At 39.4% G+C, this 17,747-nt stretch overlaps 1 protein-coding gene across 1 annotated transcript in view; it reads right to left on the bottom strand.

Annotated features, from left to right (window-relative positions):
- BLTP1 (bridge-like lipid transfer protein family member 1) overlaps positions 1 to 17,747 on the bottom strand; it is a 93,571-nt gene that overhangs the window by 6,035 nt on the left and 69,789 nt on the right. The window contains exons 54-75 of the mRNA XM_059470222.1: positions 15,884 to 15,981; positions 15,599 to 15,784; positions 14,736 to 14,904; positions 14,041 to 14,252; positions 13,218 to 13,416; positions 12,562 to 12,621; positions 11,480 to 11,706; positions 10,465 to 10,595; positions 9,504 to 9,627; positions 9,239 to 9,348; positions 8,470 to 8,560; positions 7,922 to 7,984; positions 6,169 to 6,413; positions 5,408 to 5,623; positions 5,100 to 5,280; positions 4,057 to 4,249; positions 2,015 to 2,176; positions 1,773 to 1,912; positions 1,401 to 1,602; positions 1,038 to 1,241; positions 743 to 922; positions 172 to 309 (exon numbers count right to left, since the gene is read on the bottom strand). Of these exons, the coding sequence (XP_059326205.1) occupies positions 172 to 309; positions 743 to 922; positions 1,038 to 1,241; positions 1,401 to 1,602; positions 1,773 to 1,912; positions 2,015 to 2,176; positions 4,057 to 4,249; positions 5,100 to 5,280; positions 5,408 to 5,623; positions 6,169 to 6,413; positions 7,922 to 7,984; positions 8,470 to 8,560; positions 9,239 to 9,348; positions 9,504 to 9,627; positions 10,465 to 10,595; positions 11,480 to 11,706; positions 12,562 to 12,621; positions 13,218 to 13,416; positions 14,041 to 14,252; positions 14,736 to 14,904; positions 15,599 to 15,784; positions 15,884 to 15,981 (3,531 nt within the window). The remainder of the gene's footprint in view (positions 1 to 171; positions 310 to 742; positions 923 to 1,037; positions 1,242 to 1,400; positions 1,603 to 1,772; positions 1,913 to 2,014; positions 2,177 to 4,056; positions 4,250 to 5,099; positions 5,281 to 5,407; positions 5,624 to 6,168; positions 6,414 to 7,921; positions 7,985 to 8,469; positions 8,561 to 9,238; positions 9,349 to 9,503; positions 9,628 to 10,464; positions 10,596 to 11,479; positions 11,707 to 12,561; positions 12,622 to 13,217; positions 13,417 to 14,040; positions 14,253 to 14,735; positions 14,905 to 15,598; positions 15,785 to 15,883; positions 15,982 to 17,747) is intronic.

Genomic DNA, 17,747 nt, shown 5'->3' on the forward strand with positions numbered 1-17,747 from the left:
TTATCACTTCTTCTGTCTAGGATTTCCTACAAGGCATCTCTGAGTGACTGCATATGGAATAATACATTTACATGTATCCAATGATTTAATATGACACAGGTAATAAATGCTCATAAAATTCCTACTCTCTTTGAGTAACAAGTTTTTTTGTGATAAGTAGCAGTCTCTTACCTGGCAGATTTATTGTCTGATCACCCAGGAAGAGCCTTCTAGCAATGCTTCTCCTGTACCAAGCCCTGGGAAAGGCCAGGATCTCGCTGAGGCGGCGCATGTCATACTTGAAAGAAGCAGATCCTATGTCACAGACAGCTGAAAAAGCACACGCACACAGTTGTAAATTCCCAGTAATAACAGGTTTTGATAACCAAGTCATATTCTCCTTCACCTAATAGTGTTGTCTCTGCTGTCATGAAAAAACAGTTTTCCTAAGGTGTTGCTATTTCTTCAAGTCCAGCCATTACATAAAAATGCATTTCATAAAGACACAGTAGAACCCAAGAATACAGATTATGTTGAGTCCTGCTTGTGTTGGATGTGCCTCAGACTCCTCATGGGAGGATTTTAATGGCAAATTACTCACAACCATCCTGCTATTTCCCCAGTAAGTCAGGATCCCATGTGCAGGGGCAAAAAATAAGTACACAGATCTTCCAAAAAAAAAAAAAAAGCTGCCAAGAGTAAAGCCCATCAATGGAACAGCAGTTCTGTAATTAGCTGGGATTAAAATGAAAGAAGCATTTACCAGATATGTTGATCAAAGTGGTGTCTATCTTGCTGGTCGCTTTGCTCACAGACTGACTCTCAAAAAAGGAGGAGCCTCCTGAACGCCTGATCCGTGACAGGCTGACTTTCACAAACTCCAGGTTGATGCTCAGGGAGTCCTTCCGGCCAGTGACCGAAGTGGGCTCCTCATCCACATTCCCTACAAGAAGGAAGGAAACAGTTTCATCTTGTGTGATCCCTTCAATTCTGCAGTTCAGAAACCTGTGCCACACTTGAATCATGTTCATCAAAGCAAACAAAACCTCATTCCGTACCCAAGGCTCCCGATCCTGGGGTCAGCACAGTAACAGCTGATTTTTGTTTTCCAGCTCCATAGGGGTGGAACACATAAAGGGAGAAGTCAGACATGCAGGCAGTAAAGCTCAGGCCCGAAGAGCTGCTGCTGGAAGTCGTCAGATCTGACTGACTGCTGCTGTGCCTCGTCCGGCCCAGAGGGCTGCCGAGGCCAGGGGATGAACCTGGGGGCAAAAAACCAGATTTTTAAAGCATTTTCAAACATGAAATAATGCTTAATGGTAAGAGCAATATTAAACAGACCAAATACACTTCAAATTATGCCCTTTATCAGCAATATAGCTTAAATATTCTGAATCAGTCAACATTCACACACGTATTACCTGGTGCTCCAGATTTACCAGCTGAATTCTTGGAGCCACTCTGTGGAGTACTGCCACCAATGGACACACTTTCTGATGGGTATGTTGTGCCTAAAGTTTCCAGTTCTCCTCGGTTGGAAGAGAAAACAAGATCCAGGGAAGGCAACTTCAGCATACACTCAACTCTGGATACTGGCAAGCAGCTGAACTTGATTTGAGAGGGCTGGCAGGCAGAAAGAAAATAAAGCATTCAGAAGGGACGCTTGACTTTTTTCTTTATGAAGTTTTCTTCAAGAGCTTTTATTCCTTAAAAATGAAATTTAGAACCATGGCTTGTTAAAATGACAGCGACTAAAGCAAGCTACCCCCCTGAATGTTGAGTTAAACCCTCACCTGGACTCGTACATAAACCACCACATCTACAGGGAAGGAGGAGTATGCTGATGTTGAGGACGACACCAAGGATGTTGTGGACTCTTCCAAGGGATCTTGTAAATCAAACTGTCCCATGTCTTCATCCTGGGAACTAACAGCTTTTAACAAGCACAAAAACTCATTAGAAAGTGGAATTTGAAGGGGAAAACAGGTCAACACCAAAAAAGCACAGAGTGCCAGAATACAGCTATGCAACTGACCTGTGTAATTCCTTTCAATGGGTGTGATGGGAATGGTTTCAAGGGCTTTCTCCAGGAAGTCCAGGAGGCAGGGGCTGATCACCATCTCCTCTGGCAGTGACTGGAGAGCAACCCATGCGTAGAGTTTAGCAGTTTTCACTCCACCACTTCCTTTCCCTTTGGCTGCAAGATTGAGAAGGTACATTTGCCTAAGGTAATAGCACTGAGCAGTAACTGATAAACATTAGAAGGCACTTCATAACTTATCAAGCTGTGCCCTCTTATTTTCTCTATCATCTGAAGAGATCTAGACCAGGTCTGCTAGAAGAAATGAAGCCATTAAGTTTTCTCTTTGCAGAAATAACCATTAGTCTGTAAGGCTTAATTGTAGTAATTCCATTGCTCATGTTCTCAACCAAGCACTCTGTTGTCATTGTCACCACCTCACTTTTTAGAAAATAGCACTGAAAGCAAACACAGACACTTCTCCTCCAAATACCCAGTGCAAAGTAACCACAGCTGACTGGAAATTAAAGTGGTATTAGGAAAATTAAATCAACAAGTCTGGAAAGAATATCAGTTTAAATAGAGAAAAACACATAAAAACATTAAAACTGCAAATGGCAAGTCCTACTATATTTATGCAAAGAATGACTAAAGATTCTAAACCATAATTTTTGAAAGCTTGGAATTAGCCAGAGGATAAACAAATAAAAAGGTTACTGTCTTGTAAATTTGTGGAAGAGGAATCTTGAATCCATGCTCATCAAAATATTAATATGCAGAGAAGATATAAGTACCAGCTCACTTGCTGTCTCTATGCTATACAGCTATTAGAATGAATATACATCAATGGAGTCAGATTTAAAATTCTCCAAGACAAATATAGAAATTAACTACTAAAACAGAGATTAAAATCCTTTCATTTGTTAAAAAAAAAGAAAACACTGACTTCCCATTCTGTGCAAATTATTCTGTCTCATGTCTCTTGACAACATGGTCCTATCTTACTTTTACTGGAAACCAAAGACAATACAACAAGTTGTCTCCATTCCAGAGGAAGAGTACTATTATAAAAAAGTAGTATAAACAACAATAGGTGTTTTTCAAAACCATTCAAGACTAATAAATACTTACAGAAATAAAATGCATAAAGAAATAAAGCAATTACAAGCCAATCTGCAGTCTTGGGGGGCCATATACATTATCATACAAGTGCAATTTCCACACCAAATGCAGAGCTTACAGACATTTAACCAGCAAGACTCAGGATCTGGACATCATGTGGTAAGAATTCAAAGGCAAAGATTAGAAAGGTAGAGTAGAGAACCAAAGTGAAGTAGCATAAACCACTACGCAACATCTGGTAATCAAAGAGGATGGCCACCTAAAGGAGTAAGAGCTAATGGTTCAACAGCATGGAGAACTGAGGAAAGTATTCCCATTTCACTCTTCTCTCCCAGCATCTCTGGTGATTTATAAGGTAAAATCCTCAAGCATGACTTCCAGTTATTAATTTTGCTTGGTGATCAAGTTCTGGCAAAATTTTGGCTTTGTGTTTAAAGCAGCATTTCAATGCCAAGGAGAGAAGAGTGAATGTCTCAGAAACGGGAGATGCAATCTACATGCCTCTGGATCCAACAGGAGGTAACAACAGCCTCCTGCTTGAGAACAGGAATCATTGGAGACACGACAAAGCCTGTATTAGAACTCATGTTACTCCAAATCATGGCTATTTAGAGGCCTTCAATGGGTGAGACACAGATATTTACACTGCTTTCCAACGTTCTTTGGTTAAATGAAAACTGGGAGAAGGCAGTGACAGCCCAACACTGGGATATGGTGACTATGACAAAATTATTAATGAGACTGCTTTGGCAACCAATGTCTGAAAATACAGCTTCATGAACTGCATTTTTGCTTCTGGGGTCAGGTTTCTGCAGCTAAAGTCAAACCTGGATAAACACAGTGCTCCAGGTAAGGTGCAGCCAGATCTAAAGGCAGTAGATTACACCAAGGAAAAAAATATCCATGAAAGGTTCAGAAAGTTTGTCCATAAGTACCTGATGGGATGGGTGGGGGTTGGGGAGGAAGTAAGGTGTTAGTCTTGCTGTGGATAGTGCTAGAGAGAGGAGGAGATGTGGCAGTATCTTTCATACCATACAGCTTGGACTCTTTGGAAAGGGTGCGTGGCAAAGAGGATCCTCGAGAAGTGTTTGGAGATTCAGTCTTTAGAGTCTTGGAGTTGTAGTGCAGCTGGAAAGCAAAGCAAGATCCAAGTTACTTCACACAAAGAATTCAATTGCTGTACAGCCATTTGGTGCCAGTCCTTCCCTCCAAAATTTATTTCTTCTCATTTTTACAGAAATATCATTGTAATATACATTACATTCCAATTCACATCCTATACACAAAAAGAACTGAAAACTTAGTAAAAAAAGAGATAAATTAATAAACTATTAAAACATTCAACAAAACACAGAGAAACAGAGGAAATTCATGATTTAGGAACACTAAAGCTTGTTTTTCTCTCTGTTACATGACATGCACCCTGTGCCACCTATGCACAACTATGTCTGTGTGGTGGAACTGTTCCACTACTGAACACAGGAATACAGAAACTGGCACAAAAAACCCCAAAATACCTCTGAACCCAGGAGTTCACACCTCCTCCATGTGCACAGTAGACTACTACTGAGAACACAGAACATAACAAAAGTTGTAGAGAATGTTTAGTCACTCCTGAATTTGACTAGAAGCAACAGGCAGGACCTGAGGTATAACAGTTATCCCTGAGTACAGCATGGAATACATGGTCCTTCAACATTGCAAGACTAGAAAAGCCAAGCTGTATCAAGTGAGGAGCATTTGATTCATGGCATTGCCTCAACAGAATTATATCAAGTTTTTGTTCAGCAGCAACAGATTTTTCCCTGTTCTTACTCCATTCGGATTTCAAATCACAAAATACAAGGACATTTTTGTTGAGACCTGTTCATGCTAGGATATAGACACAATGATTAAAAACCAAGGAAATGTACAGTTTGACTCTGTTGGAAAGAAAACATTGTCACTGCCTCCCTGCTGAGTTATCCCTTCATTTTACCTTTACATCCACCCCAGGAATATAAAACACTGTTGTTTCCACATCACTGGATTTTGTCTGTAGAGATGATGGCACTTTCTTGCCAGCAAGCAAGTGAGTAGTAGATGCATAATTAGTCTGAAATTTCTTCTTTTTTGAAGGAGACTCTTGATCCAAACTCCTGGAACTCCGATCATAGCTCCTGAAACAAATATCCTCATGTTATTAAAGTAATTTGCTGTGTCACATTGGGCCAGAACAACTTATGGTGCTGTTATTAAGCAGTGATAATTAATTGCTGGTAATAAACTAACGCATGCATTTCTTACCTTCGCAAACTGATGTCATCGTGCTCTTGCTGGAGCATGGTGGGATGCAGCACACACTTCCCACAATCAATTTCAACCCTGATATCGAGCTCAAAGTCAATGTTTCTCTCTGTGGTGGTGCCAGTGACACTCCTGTTGGTGGGTGTTGTTGGCCAGCGCTCGGTGAACAGCTGGTGCACAGCAGCAAAGCCCGTGGCTTTCTTGCGAGAGGTGCTCCTGCACAGGCACAGGTGGGGGGCAGGTATCAGCAGGACATCGACCTCAGCAGGGGCTACGAGGCATTCCCAAACTATGCCCACATTGTAGGGTCTTATGAGAATATTTTAGGGAAAGGCCTTAGCTGATATGCAGCAATAGTAGCAGAAAAAACAAAGCTTTTCTTAAACTCTCAATCAAAAAAGGAACAAAAATATACACACACAATCAATTTCATATTTCTAAGTAGCCACATTTACACATTCAGTTTGTGGAACTACACCCTGTTCTGTGGTCAAAAGCCTCACTTTCCAAGTTTTTTTATTCTGTTCCAAGAGCTGAAATTTGTAACAGTTACCTCCTTTTCCAATCAGGATCACTCCTTCCCACATAGTCACCTCTAGTGAACACAACCTCACCTGCCTTCCACACCCACATTTGAGTGTACTCACTACATCAGCAACAGAATTCGTAGCTTGAAATTCAATATTTCAAGTTTGAGAATAGTGAAAGCATATTTAGTTATCTTCCTAATTTCTGTGTGGTTCCTCAGGACTGTTACTTACGGTGGTTTCCTATAGAAATAGGTCCTCTCCCTTTCATGGTCATCATCCTTGTCTGAGTCCTCGCTGCTGGAGGATAAGCTGTCATCCCGGCGTCCTTCTTCAGGCTGGAAGGGAATGCCGGGTGAGAAGACAGCTGGAGTTTTGGGTGAACCAAATACTGAGCATGAGCCTTCACTAGCAGATGAGTAATGGGAGGGACCATCAATAGTTACGGACAAAAGGTCCATTTCTGTCTCCTCTGGAAACTGATTATGAAAAGACAAAAAGATAGTAAATTTCCACAGATTGGATTTCCACAGAGAATGCAGTAGATAGATCTGGAAATAAAGAAGCAGGCCTGCTATGAAAAACTCTCACTTGTGAGTTCCTCATAACACAGAGAGAGCAGGTAAAGGAATTGCAGGAGGATTATGAAAAAGAAGGAAATGAAAGCTTGGTGGGAAGACCTTTGCCATTGCCTAGTGATTGAGCTCAGCCTGGTAGACCAAGATTCATCATGCTCTTACCAATTTAGAAGGAAAGGAAACATTTCATTTAAATTTAAGAACTGTTTTGAAAGCAAAGGACAGAAGGCAGCCCAAGTGCCCATGACTTGCAGGAAGCGTTAGCGAGGGCACGCAGGGCACTAGACAGAATGTACAGCACCACCCTGGGCATCCCAGCCTGAGCATGGAACTGAGTGCCCTCAAGGAGCCTCCTGCTTCTCACAGAAATCATGCCACAAGCCATTGTCCAACATTAGATTCTTAAAAGCATCTGTGAAAAGCATCTACAAGTGTTAAACACCAGCACTTCCTATGCAGTAACACTGTAGAGCTACACAGTTGTTTGCATACTCAAATTACAGCTCTGATGAACAACTGGCATGATGTCAGCAAAACACATTTTAAAAAAAATATTCAACATTTGGTACCTCTACGTGATTAACAGTTTTTTGGTATGCCAGCAAAACCTAAGCTAACTGGGCTTTTACATAACAACAACAGGCAGGGTAGCTTTGAAATGTGAACATATTTAAATGTGCAAAGCACATTCCCAGGTGCCATTTCCACCATTCTCTCAGAAATAGGCATTTATCTCCTGGGAGCATTAAGGAGAGTTGGAAAGGAGAAAAAGTACATTACTGTCTCTTCAGTTTGGTTTTTTTTGTTTGCTTGTTTAGTTTTGCCTTTCCTGATTTGTTATGAGTTTTGGGTTTGCTTGATTAATTCTTCAAAAAAAACTACTATTTTCTCAAAAGATGGTTTTGGAAGCGGTTAAAAAACTCAACTTGTCCTCAGGATATTAAGTTTCAGAACATTCCCTACTTGCTATTATTGGAAAATGCCTTATTCCACACTAAATATAAGAATTTAAACAGAAATAAGAGTGTGAGGAGAAGTCCTCCCACCTGGTAATAATTTTGTACCAGTGTTGATTGCCATCACATTGGAACACAATGTGACATGTGAAGGCACACACTAAAATCGGCCTCTAAAGCACATTTCAATGCTAGACTTGGGTCACTTTACATCAGCCTTGCTCAGTCTTTAAGCAAAAAGTCAGTAATTCATTTTAGCAGTAGTTTTAAGTCTACATAAGGGTGCATCAACCATAAATCATGTTCTTCTACTTAGTTTATGTATTTAAATATTTTCAAGCTCAATATACATTCTGTTTAGCTCAGTGCAAAAGAGATGAAATATTGAAAAGCAGCTCCCTATGAGATAAATTAGTTCTCTGGCAAAGAATACTTGTTTCTGCTCAGAAATACCTGAAAATACCCTTCCCCTGGACAGCTGGATTGTTGTGCAATCCCCAAAGCTGTTTGATTCAACTTAATAGAAATGAAAAAAAAATAGAAATTAAAATAATTACAATAATCTCAACCATGCAAAATAAACATTTTAAATGTGAGAAAACATACAAAAAAAAATAAAACAACCCCAAGCCAATTCAACAATCCATTTCAAATACTAAGGATATACCTGTACAGCTACAGCAAACTAATACCCATTTCCAAAACTCTAAATATATTCAAACACCAAAAAACCTAGGTGATTTTTTGCACACCTCTGACAAAAATTCCAACAAAAGGACTACTGTGTGAGCCTAAGAAACAAATCAAGCCATTTTAAAATATTGCGCCAAGAAACCAAAATACATCTGTCTTCTAAGAAAATAAGTCTGTTTTTCAAAAACAAATCTGTAATTTGAGGCAAAGCAGACACAATTCAGGCTTGCCTGGATGTAATTATCTCATGAACTGGTGACCAAATGGCAGAGGAAATATAATTATATGGCATATAAAGTAATTCTTACAGAATCTTGTATGTTGAAGGTTACTCTTGGCCCAGGGGATGCAGCATCCACACGGATATCTGGGAGGTCTTCACTGTCTCCCAGTCGAGAGCTGCAAGCAAAACAAAACCAAAACAGCTTTTTGAGTTGTACTACAGGATTTAGGGTCATGCAAACATTTAACTACACAAGTACAAGGTCACACTTAGCACTCTTTTAGGGAATAAGATATAAAATCATAATTGAAGCACTTGGGTAAATGAAAAGGAAGGAGGGGGAGAAGAAAAGAGAAGGAAGCTGCACGTGACTTGGCCAGCACTCTATCTCTGCTACTGTCTCTGTGTAAGCTTTTCAATCCTAAAGCCAACATGCAGAAATTACAGAAAAATAAGCCATTTGTAATCTGCCACATGGGACAATTATTTACACAGAAAAAAGCATCTCCCTTTCTTCTTCTCATTACAAGAACCCTTTTAAAAGGCAGATGATTGCAAATCAGGTGTAGAAAAGATTATTACAGTATGCTATTTTTCCTTATATACATGTTTTGAAATCAGGATTCTGTAGAAAACTCTAAGTTGTTCTAGAAGTGGAATCTTCTCAGTGGTTTCAGAAAAATGAGAAAAGCTTTTTAGAACATGCCTGCCTTGCAAAATGACCTCTTTCTAGCCAGTTCCACCACAAACAGCTGCTGCCTGTGGTAAAAGGACTCTTGAGGCCCAAGTCCAACTTCTCCCCTGTCCCATGTGCTGCTGTGGCTATCACAAATCCCAAATTCCCAGAGGCTCACCTTGCTCTGTCCATTCTCTTCAGAGGGGGCCTCCCTGATGCTGAAATGCTCTTTGATCGGCTGTAGCTGGGTTTGTAGCTCAGACCCCACTTGTCTTTCAAGGAGGCAGCCTACACCAGAAACAATATGGAAACGCAACTACTGAGAACACAGGGAAAAACTCTGGCAAGCTAAAATGCTACTGCACGTGGGAGTGCCAGCAAAGTCAAAGGGGTTTTGGGACACAAGTGCTACAGTATTCTCCAAGGAGCCTCATCCTGCTCACCCTCATGCTGGATCTCCGGAGCTTTTTGCGGACGTCCCTGCGGATGTCGTTGACAGCCACCGACTCCAGCTGCTGATAGCGCTGAATTTCTTGGTTTATGGTCCCTTCACTTGCACCTAATTTCCTGGAGGTAAAGCATGGTTGAGTTACCTTACAAGATGTTATTTCCACAATTTCAAAACTCTTGTTGTAAGAATGCTTTCCCCAGGAACTAACCCATTTTCTCTTTTGTCCCAATACTTAGGGCCAGTGCCAAATACAGCCACAGAATTATGAAAACAAGCATTTAACCTAAATTCCTAATTTCAGAAAAAAATTCCCACTGAATGGTGACAGCAATCTTATTTTAAGTATAAACAGTAAAACATGTATCCCTTTTCATTATTTAACATGTAACTACCAACCTCTGTACTCCCATCACAGACAGATCCATTTATAGTAAGTCTGTCTTGGGGAAAAGGGGGGGAAAAGCCCAAACAAGCCCAAAGTCAGAAAACACTATTAATAAAATACACAGAAGGTCAGGTGACATTAGTGCAATCTAAAATAAGTTTTTCTTAAGGGTTTTCTCAAGTACAGTATAAGAAAGTTTTCAAGTTTCATCATGTGCAAGACACTAAAAACAAGTTTATATTTAAATAATTTCCCTCTTCTTCCTAAGCGTATTACAGTTTCAAAGTAATATATTTTCCTAAAGTAATCAGCATGATAATATATCAAGATAGAAGTCTGATTTTGAATCAATAGGAAAAGGATTATAAATCAGTCATTAAAATGCAGAGTCAGAAAAACACAGACTAATCTGACACTTGTGGAACAACCCGAGAGATTTGAGAGAGCACTTGCACATATAGCCTTTGCTTTTGGAATCCTTTTCTTTTCAAATAAAGGCAACAACTTGCACTTAATCCTAACAGTGCCACAAGATGTATGATACAAACATAAAGCAAACCCCACTTACTTCAGGTCATCAATGACTTTTGCTTGCTCATTGAGCTCTCTAATATCAACCAAACGCTTCATAAATTTCCTTCCTCGCTGTTCTCCAGTTTGGATACTGGAAGCTCCCTGCCGCCGGTGATCAACGATCTCCTGTTTAAAAATGAAGATTGCATTCATGTCCTCATGAAAAACTGAACATCAGAACATTGTGAACAACAGGCAAAGTGAATTTCACACCTTCAAATTTGGACTAGTGCATGCAAAAGAATCAATTCATGTGAACAGGCAGCTGATTGGATTTTTTCCAGTGATCCAAAGCCCATCATTCAGTTAGACACACTGTAACTACTACATACATGTCCCCATGAGCAGGATCTGCCTGCTTTCAAATGTGCTCTGCTAGGCTGGAGCAGATCCCGCTTCGCTGAGCCCCAGAGATATTCTACAGGAACAGAGTATCGCTGCCTTGGGGGGCTCAAACCCAGCAGGTGATTTACAATCCGCTGCCCAAATGTGAGCTTGCGTGCCTCTCCACCCAAGGAACCTCCACCTGATTGCTGAACAACAAACAGGAGCATTAGTGTGCTGGGAAAATGTTTCCTCAGTCAGCAGGCTAGAGACATGAAGGAACAGCTGTTAAAATGGTTTTGCAGAAAACCAAAAAGCAAGGTCAACAGCATACTGAGTAGAAGTAGGTTTTTATAAATTTTTTTCATGTTAGTTACTTACTCTCCTGTGAAGAAAACCTAGAAGAAAGCCACAGCTTTTACAGTTCAGCTATCTGAGGTTAGGTACTGTGTCCCCTCCATGCTCTCAAATCCAGATCGTTATTTCCACATAACACCAGTAGAAATATGATCTGCAATTTGTTGCCTTTGAAAGATGGAGTTGGAAAACACACACACAAACGTTTCTGATTTAACAAGACTTGCATGAGCTATAAAGACTCTCATGCTGGACTCAAGATTAAGACCTTTCCATTTGACAGAATACTTTTTCCAATTAGTAGAACTTATTTTGGTGGAATCACTTACTGCATGGATAGTGGGAGACATGGTGTCAACTTCATCCTCATCTGAAAGGTCAGCTATGTTCACAGAGTTGAGGTCAGCAATGTCATCAATATCTTCCTCTCCTGTCAATGTTGTGAGGGTGTTGCCCAAAGCATTCAGTCTTTTCCCAATGTTTGGATCCATGTGGACATCAATACCACACATCTTCCACAACACATTCAGTGTCCAGGTTCCAGCACTACTACTTTCTGTGTTAAAAAAAAACAAACAAACCAGTTTAAACAGTTTTTCCTGTTTTAAAAAAATCTCCCATAGAGAATTGTGTACCCATTAGCCAAGACAGTTCTTTGTAACTGAAAAACACTATCTTTTCTGTCTATTCTGAGGAAAACACGTTCCATAACTGAAATGCTTAATGAAAATACTTCACAGTATTTCTTAAACAAGTGATATAACACAGGCAGACCTAATGAAAATACATTCTCTTCCGAGCAAGTAAAGAGCATCTCAAGCTTCAGCTCATACAAATGCAGGCAAGTACACGACTCCAAAACAGAATTTCTAACAGCAAGAAACAAAGCATGTCTTTCTGCATGTACAAATGCTGACCTATTTTTATTCAAGTCTTGAACAATGATGCTGGAAGATGTCATATGTGTTCTGTGCCTAGTGAATATCCTGTCTGCCCAGGATTTTTCTGAGTGCCACTTTTCAGCATCAAAATACAGACCTTGCTCTAAGCATGACAACACAGGATATTGGTTTTCTTCCTATATGGAAGTATGGCTAATACAGAGACTGCCAGCTATTTCTGAATGCTCTGGAGAAGGTCCAGACTACTTAGATTGGGCTGAGAGGGAATTTGGGAAAAAGAGAAGCCTTTTCTGGGAGAGGAAAGAGAGGGATGGCAGCTCAGGGTGCAAAGCCTCAGCATGAGGAAGACTGAGCAATCCCGAGGACAGGAAGCAATGCTGACTGTTATGGCAACTATTGCTGACTCTTCTCCAACCAATTAAATTAAAACACAGTTAAAGGACTTAAATTTCATATTCTATGAATGCTTTTCTCATGGAGGACTTGATTAATTAAAACAAGCACATTACCTGCTGCAGCTTGGCCTGTTGTCCTGGAACACACTTCATAGGTACCATCTGGCACAACACCTACATGAAGCATACACAGCAAGTCACTGACTAGGCAGCCAGTAAAAGCTGCTTTAGAGCAGCCCTTCCCAATCCCACCCTCATTCTCCTGCCTGCCATAATTAAAGAATGACAAGAGTTCTAGTTTTATTTCTCATTGAAGGACTTTTCTTATTTAGTAAAGTGAACTTACTTGCTAACGTACAAAACTCTAAATATGTATCATGTATAATACACATATGCATTGAATCAACTTAAAAACCCATAAAAATGTTGGAATTTTCACATTATATAAAAATATTCTATATTAGACTATTAAAATATTACTGGGATCTTATGTAATTGTATAAAAGCAATGCATTCAACTCTTACAATATCTCTCAGGCAAAACTTAAATTACTACAACTATATATAAAGCAGTAAAGTTAATATTAATAAAGGAAAGCAACAAAAAAGGAATATAACCTTTTGGATCTATATTATTTTGCTTTCAAAAGGCCCAAGTCTTTTCTTTAGGTTTATTGGGAAAGCTCAGCTGTTTTTCAAGTCAATGGCAAAGGCAAAAGTGGATTTATATCTGAAATACTCTTGTCCAGTATGAAATCCCCTGCACTTACACGCATTCATGACTAGATCTCCTCTTATTTCTGGTTTCCAGTCATCCCAACTTGTCTCAAAGCCATCAGCAAAGCGAATGCAGAAGTTTTTAAAATGACCTTTGCTAACCAAAGACTCTGAGGAGCAAGCAGTGATGAGTGTGCTTTCAATAGTCAGGACTAAAGCAGAGCCAGTGTCAAGATCTGCAGAGTGGTTAGACTGGAAAAGAAAATCACAGGGAGAACTTACTGGTCAGTGCAATGCAAAAGTGATTACATTTCCTAAATGCCATTTATCTTTCCCTATTAACTGACCCCTGCTCATATCTCCTTGTATTTTCCCTTCTCTGCAGAGAGTCTCAAAAGCATCACCTCTGCCCATACAATGCCTTACATTGCCAATTCCTAAATGCAACACCTACATTATACATTTATTTGAGCAGTGGGAGTCAGGCTTATCTGGAAAAGGAACAGAAATCTAGGTTTGATCAAGGGCTATAATCCATATGGCCCCATCAGCAGAGAAGACAAGCCAAGGATCAATTCTTTTCTCCAAGAAAAATGACACCTGACTTGACTGAACAATGGCAAAAGGTACCTTTAATTTTTATGTGATTTTTTTCGGTGTTTATTTTGATGTGTACAATTATGTACAATCCTAAATGTACAGATTGATAAATTTCTAGCTCTGAATATGCACATCTATAATTATGTTTCACTTTAATTTATATTTCCTTTTATAAACTAGACCTTTTTTGAAGCTTATATCACCTGGTTCTTGTATATGCACACCACACACAAATGGCTGTTTTAACAGACTTGCAATAATCATGCTTTTGCTTACCTGGGGTGTGTTTGTGATGGGCAGACAAATTCCTAAATCATTGACAGTCAGCTGAAGGAACAGAGTGCCAAAAGCCTGTGCAGAGGTTTGCTGGATTCCAGGCAGCATGTCCACCACTTCTTTTGTGGCCATGTGAATATCTTTATGCAAAGCCATTCTCTGTTCATTCCAGTTGTCATATGCTGCCTTGTAGTTCAGCCAGAACAGCACAGCTTAATGAGGAAACCAAAAATGCTTAATTGAAATGAACACCTTAAAAAAATAATGTATAAATTCTTTTTGTAATCCCTTTTTACAGCTCCTCCATTACTTTAAGTGAGAGGATGTGTAACAATGGACACACACAGGTTCAGGGTGCAGTGATCAGGTCATGCTTCAAAGGACAAGATGGACAAACTTGATCATTTACCTAAGTTAATACATTGAAATACAGAAAGTCCTGCTGTTCTCAGCATTATTCCTCTGTGAGGATTTACAACAGCAACTTGCTCCAAACCATCTAATCACCTCAACATGTGGAATTTTTGATGTGTGATGACAGATTGATAAATCTGTTGGCATGGGTGAGATCTCCCAAATTTCTCAGCTACTTAACATGAAATACAAAGAATCTTGAATAATCAAACCTTTTGAGAAAAAAAAAAAATCTCTTCCTCAGTATGAACACAAACTTGTAGCAATTGTCTCTACAGTACCTCTGTCAAAGGCCACCGGCTGGGCAAAAACAATGGGTCTGTTCAGAGTAATGAGCACAGCCTCCCTGTCCGATGAGCCACTGATTTCTTCTCTGAGAGCATTTCTTAATCCAATTCTTGTCTTGAAATAGGCAACTTGATGGAAGTCTGAGCCAGCTTCTTCATAAACCTTAAAACATTACAAAAAATGGGAAGAGGGAGGGGTTTGCAGCAGGGAAGAGTTCAGGGATGGGGAGGGGGAAGAAGAAAACACCAAATTACTGCATTTGACAGAATATAAAATTAAAACAAGTTGTGTCCTTTCCTGTTCTTCTCTAGCCAAAGCTCCTTTGAGGATCTTCAGTATTCTTGAATTAAGGTCTGATCACAGCATTATTTTCCTTATTTATCATAAATTGTTAACTAATGTAGCTATTTATAGATCCAGATTCTCTATTGTGACAGTTGATTTACAAGTCTTAAGATTTCTCTTTGTCTGTTTCTTCCTAGGCATCACAAAACACTTTCATATCCTAGAACAAGTGATTACAGGTAGCAGCAGGTTTAAGAGTACAAGAGGTACAACTGTCAAACCAAGACAGACAAACTAGGTCAAAATGTAGGTCTAGTAAAGTTTGGATCTCCTCTGATCTTATTATTTCATTCAAATATTGTAAAAAATTATATTAATATCAACAAAAGTTTTGAGTTTAACTCAGCAGAACGGCTATTACTGTTCTAAAGGGCTAAGAAGCTCTAAGATATTATTAATATAGGAAAAAAACCAGATAAAAACCAGCATTGTGCAACAACCTCTTAGCTTGGTTATGCCATTTTTTAATCACACATTGAGAACATTACATGTAAAGATTTTGAGCACTAACCTGATGCTTAACAATCTGTCCCAGAGCCAGATTCAAATCCACCTGGCACTTTCCAAACAGTTTGAGGTAGCTGCTACTTCCAGGCATTGCTTTGGTTTGCAGTCTGTTGGAGAGCTCGAGTTCTATCAAGCCCGTTTCAAACCTCACAGCCCGCATCGAGGGAGTTGTTGCTGTCACCTGAATTCCCTAATGGAAAAGGAAGGTACAAAGCCATGAGCATCTGGCTCAGAGACACGATGAGAAGGAAAACAGAACCCAACCACTGTTTTGTCATCATAAGATTACCTTAAACTGCAGGCTCAAGGAGTAAAGAAGAATTTTTGGTTTATCTCCATCTGTTGTGCCATCATGTTCATTCCAAAGAGGTATTGGCTGCTCCCCTCCTGTACACGTTAAAAATGCACAATCACAGTTTTATCAAAGAAAACATTTTAAAACCAACACATAAAAAAGTGACCATAAATTAAGCCTCATTTTAAATAGTGACCAGTTGAGGATTTACAAAAACAAGTGATGCTTGGAGACATGAGTGCAGATCCATCTTCTGACATACAATTAGTATCTCTCCACTAAGAATGAAGGAACAGAAGCATGTTCCTCCCTCCTGGGAAATTTTCCATAGGAAGTCTCAAAGTCTGAAAGGATTAACACCTGCTTTTCAAAAAGGAGGGGTTTTGTCCCCTGCACTAGTGTATCTCCTAGTTATCTGACAACACAAGTTTAACACTTGACCAAATACTATGCAAATCCCATGAAAATGAGGAATTGAAATTATATCAGTATTTTTCCATGAGAGGAAAGAGTATTCTGCAATTATTTCACTTTTGGGTTTACTTGCTCATTCTGGCACATTTCATTCCAAGTTATGTACCCCTAAGAAGCAATCCTGGTTTTAATTCTCCTTGATATTTATCTACATTCCAACTTAGTTTATAGGAAGGGCTTGCTGCTGGAAAAGGCTAAGCCATTATTTCTCTCCAAATATGCCAATTGATCTAATTACAGGTGGTAAGGACAAGCAGTTGAATCATGGATTCAAAAAAAACCCCAAACAACAATCAATTTTTATCACTCCATTCTGTATCTGGGTAATTTTCTTTTAATCAACACTGCCTTTAATTTTCAGATGCCATTATTATGGACTGCTCTGGTCATTAACAAGCCCTCAATCTGTGCAACTTCACCTTCAGTAATTGGTACTTACACAGTTTTTATATAAGGATAATAGGCAAACAATACTTTAGTGCAACACAAACGCTAATTAGAAAAAATACTGCAGCACATCACACTAATTGGTATTTTCAAGGCATTTAAAAAAATACTTTGCTCCAAGCCAGAGGGACCAACCCAATTTCTGTCCCCATTGTTCTGCACTGAGCATCCAGACCCACAGATTGCTGACCTGACCATGTCCCTTCTGAATTACCCCAACATGGAAGGCAACAGTCACATTTGAAAAACCACCAGGAGGCTGCTACTGGCAATACAAATTTACAGTCTGGACAAGCAGAGAAGCAGCACTGGTAATAAATTCCTCACATAAAAGTACAGGGCAGATTGAAAGGCTGGGTCTACGAAACACTGTAAAAGCTAATACAGCTTTCCTGGTTCAGCACTATATATGCTCCTCCACACAAAAAAAAGTTCTGATAGAATAATGACAGTTGTCAGAAGATTTATTCTTGGCCCAAGCATTTTCTTACTACCCAATACTAATATATTTTGGCTGGAACAAGTATCAGGGTGTTTCTTGTTAGCCTTCAAGGAATTTGGCATTTTCCATTTTCTCCACTGCATTTTCTAACCGCCTTGAGGGCATGTCATGTGGACTGCACAATTCTTTTATTGGATGTATATATCTGAATATACATACACACACACAGAGGGACATGAAAGGAGGCAGATGTACATACAGACATTCTTTTGACTTAGTTACCACTTGTTATTCTTTCCTCATGATGTTTCCAGCTATTGATGAATCTTACTAAACTAAAAATTTGCCTTTTAGGATAACTCAAAAAAAAGTTCAAATCAAACAAAGTGACTACAGAAAGTAACCCAGCCAAGGTCACATTATGGAGACACACAGAGGCTGAAGTCCAGAACGTCAAACAATCCTGCTTCCCAATAGAAGTCCTGCTTATGATAG

This window comes from Ammospiza nelsoni, chromosome 4, assembly GCF_027579445.1.
Source record: "Ammospiza nelsoni isolate bAmmNel1 chromosome 4, bAmmNel1.pri, whole genome shotgun sequence".
NCBI lineage: Eukaryota > Metazoa > Chordata > Aves > Passeriformes > Passerellidae > Ammospiza > Ammospiza nelsoni.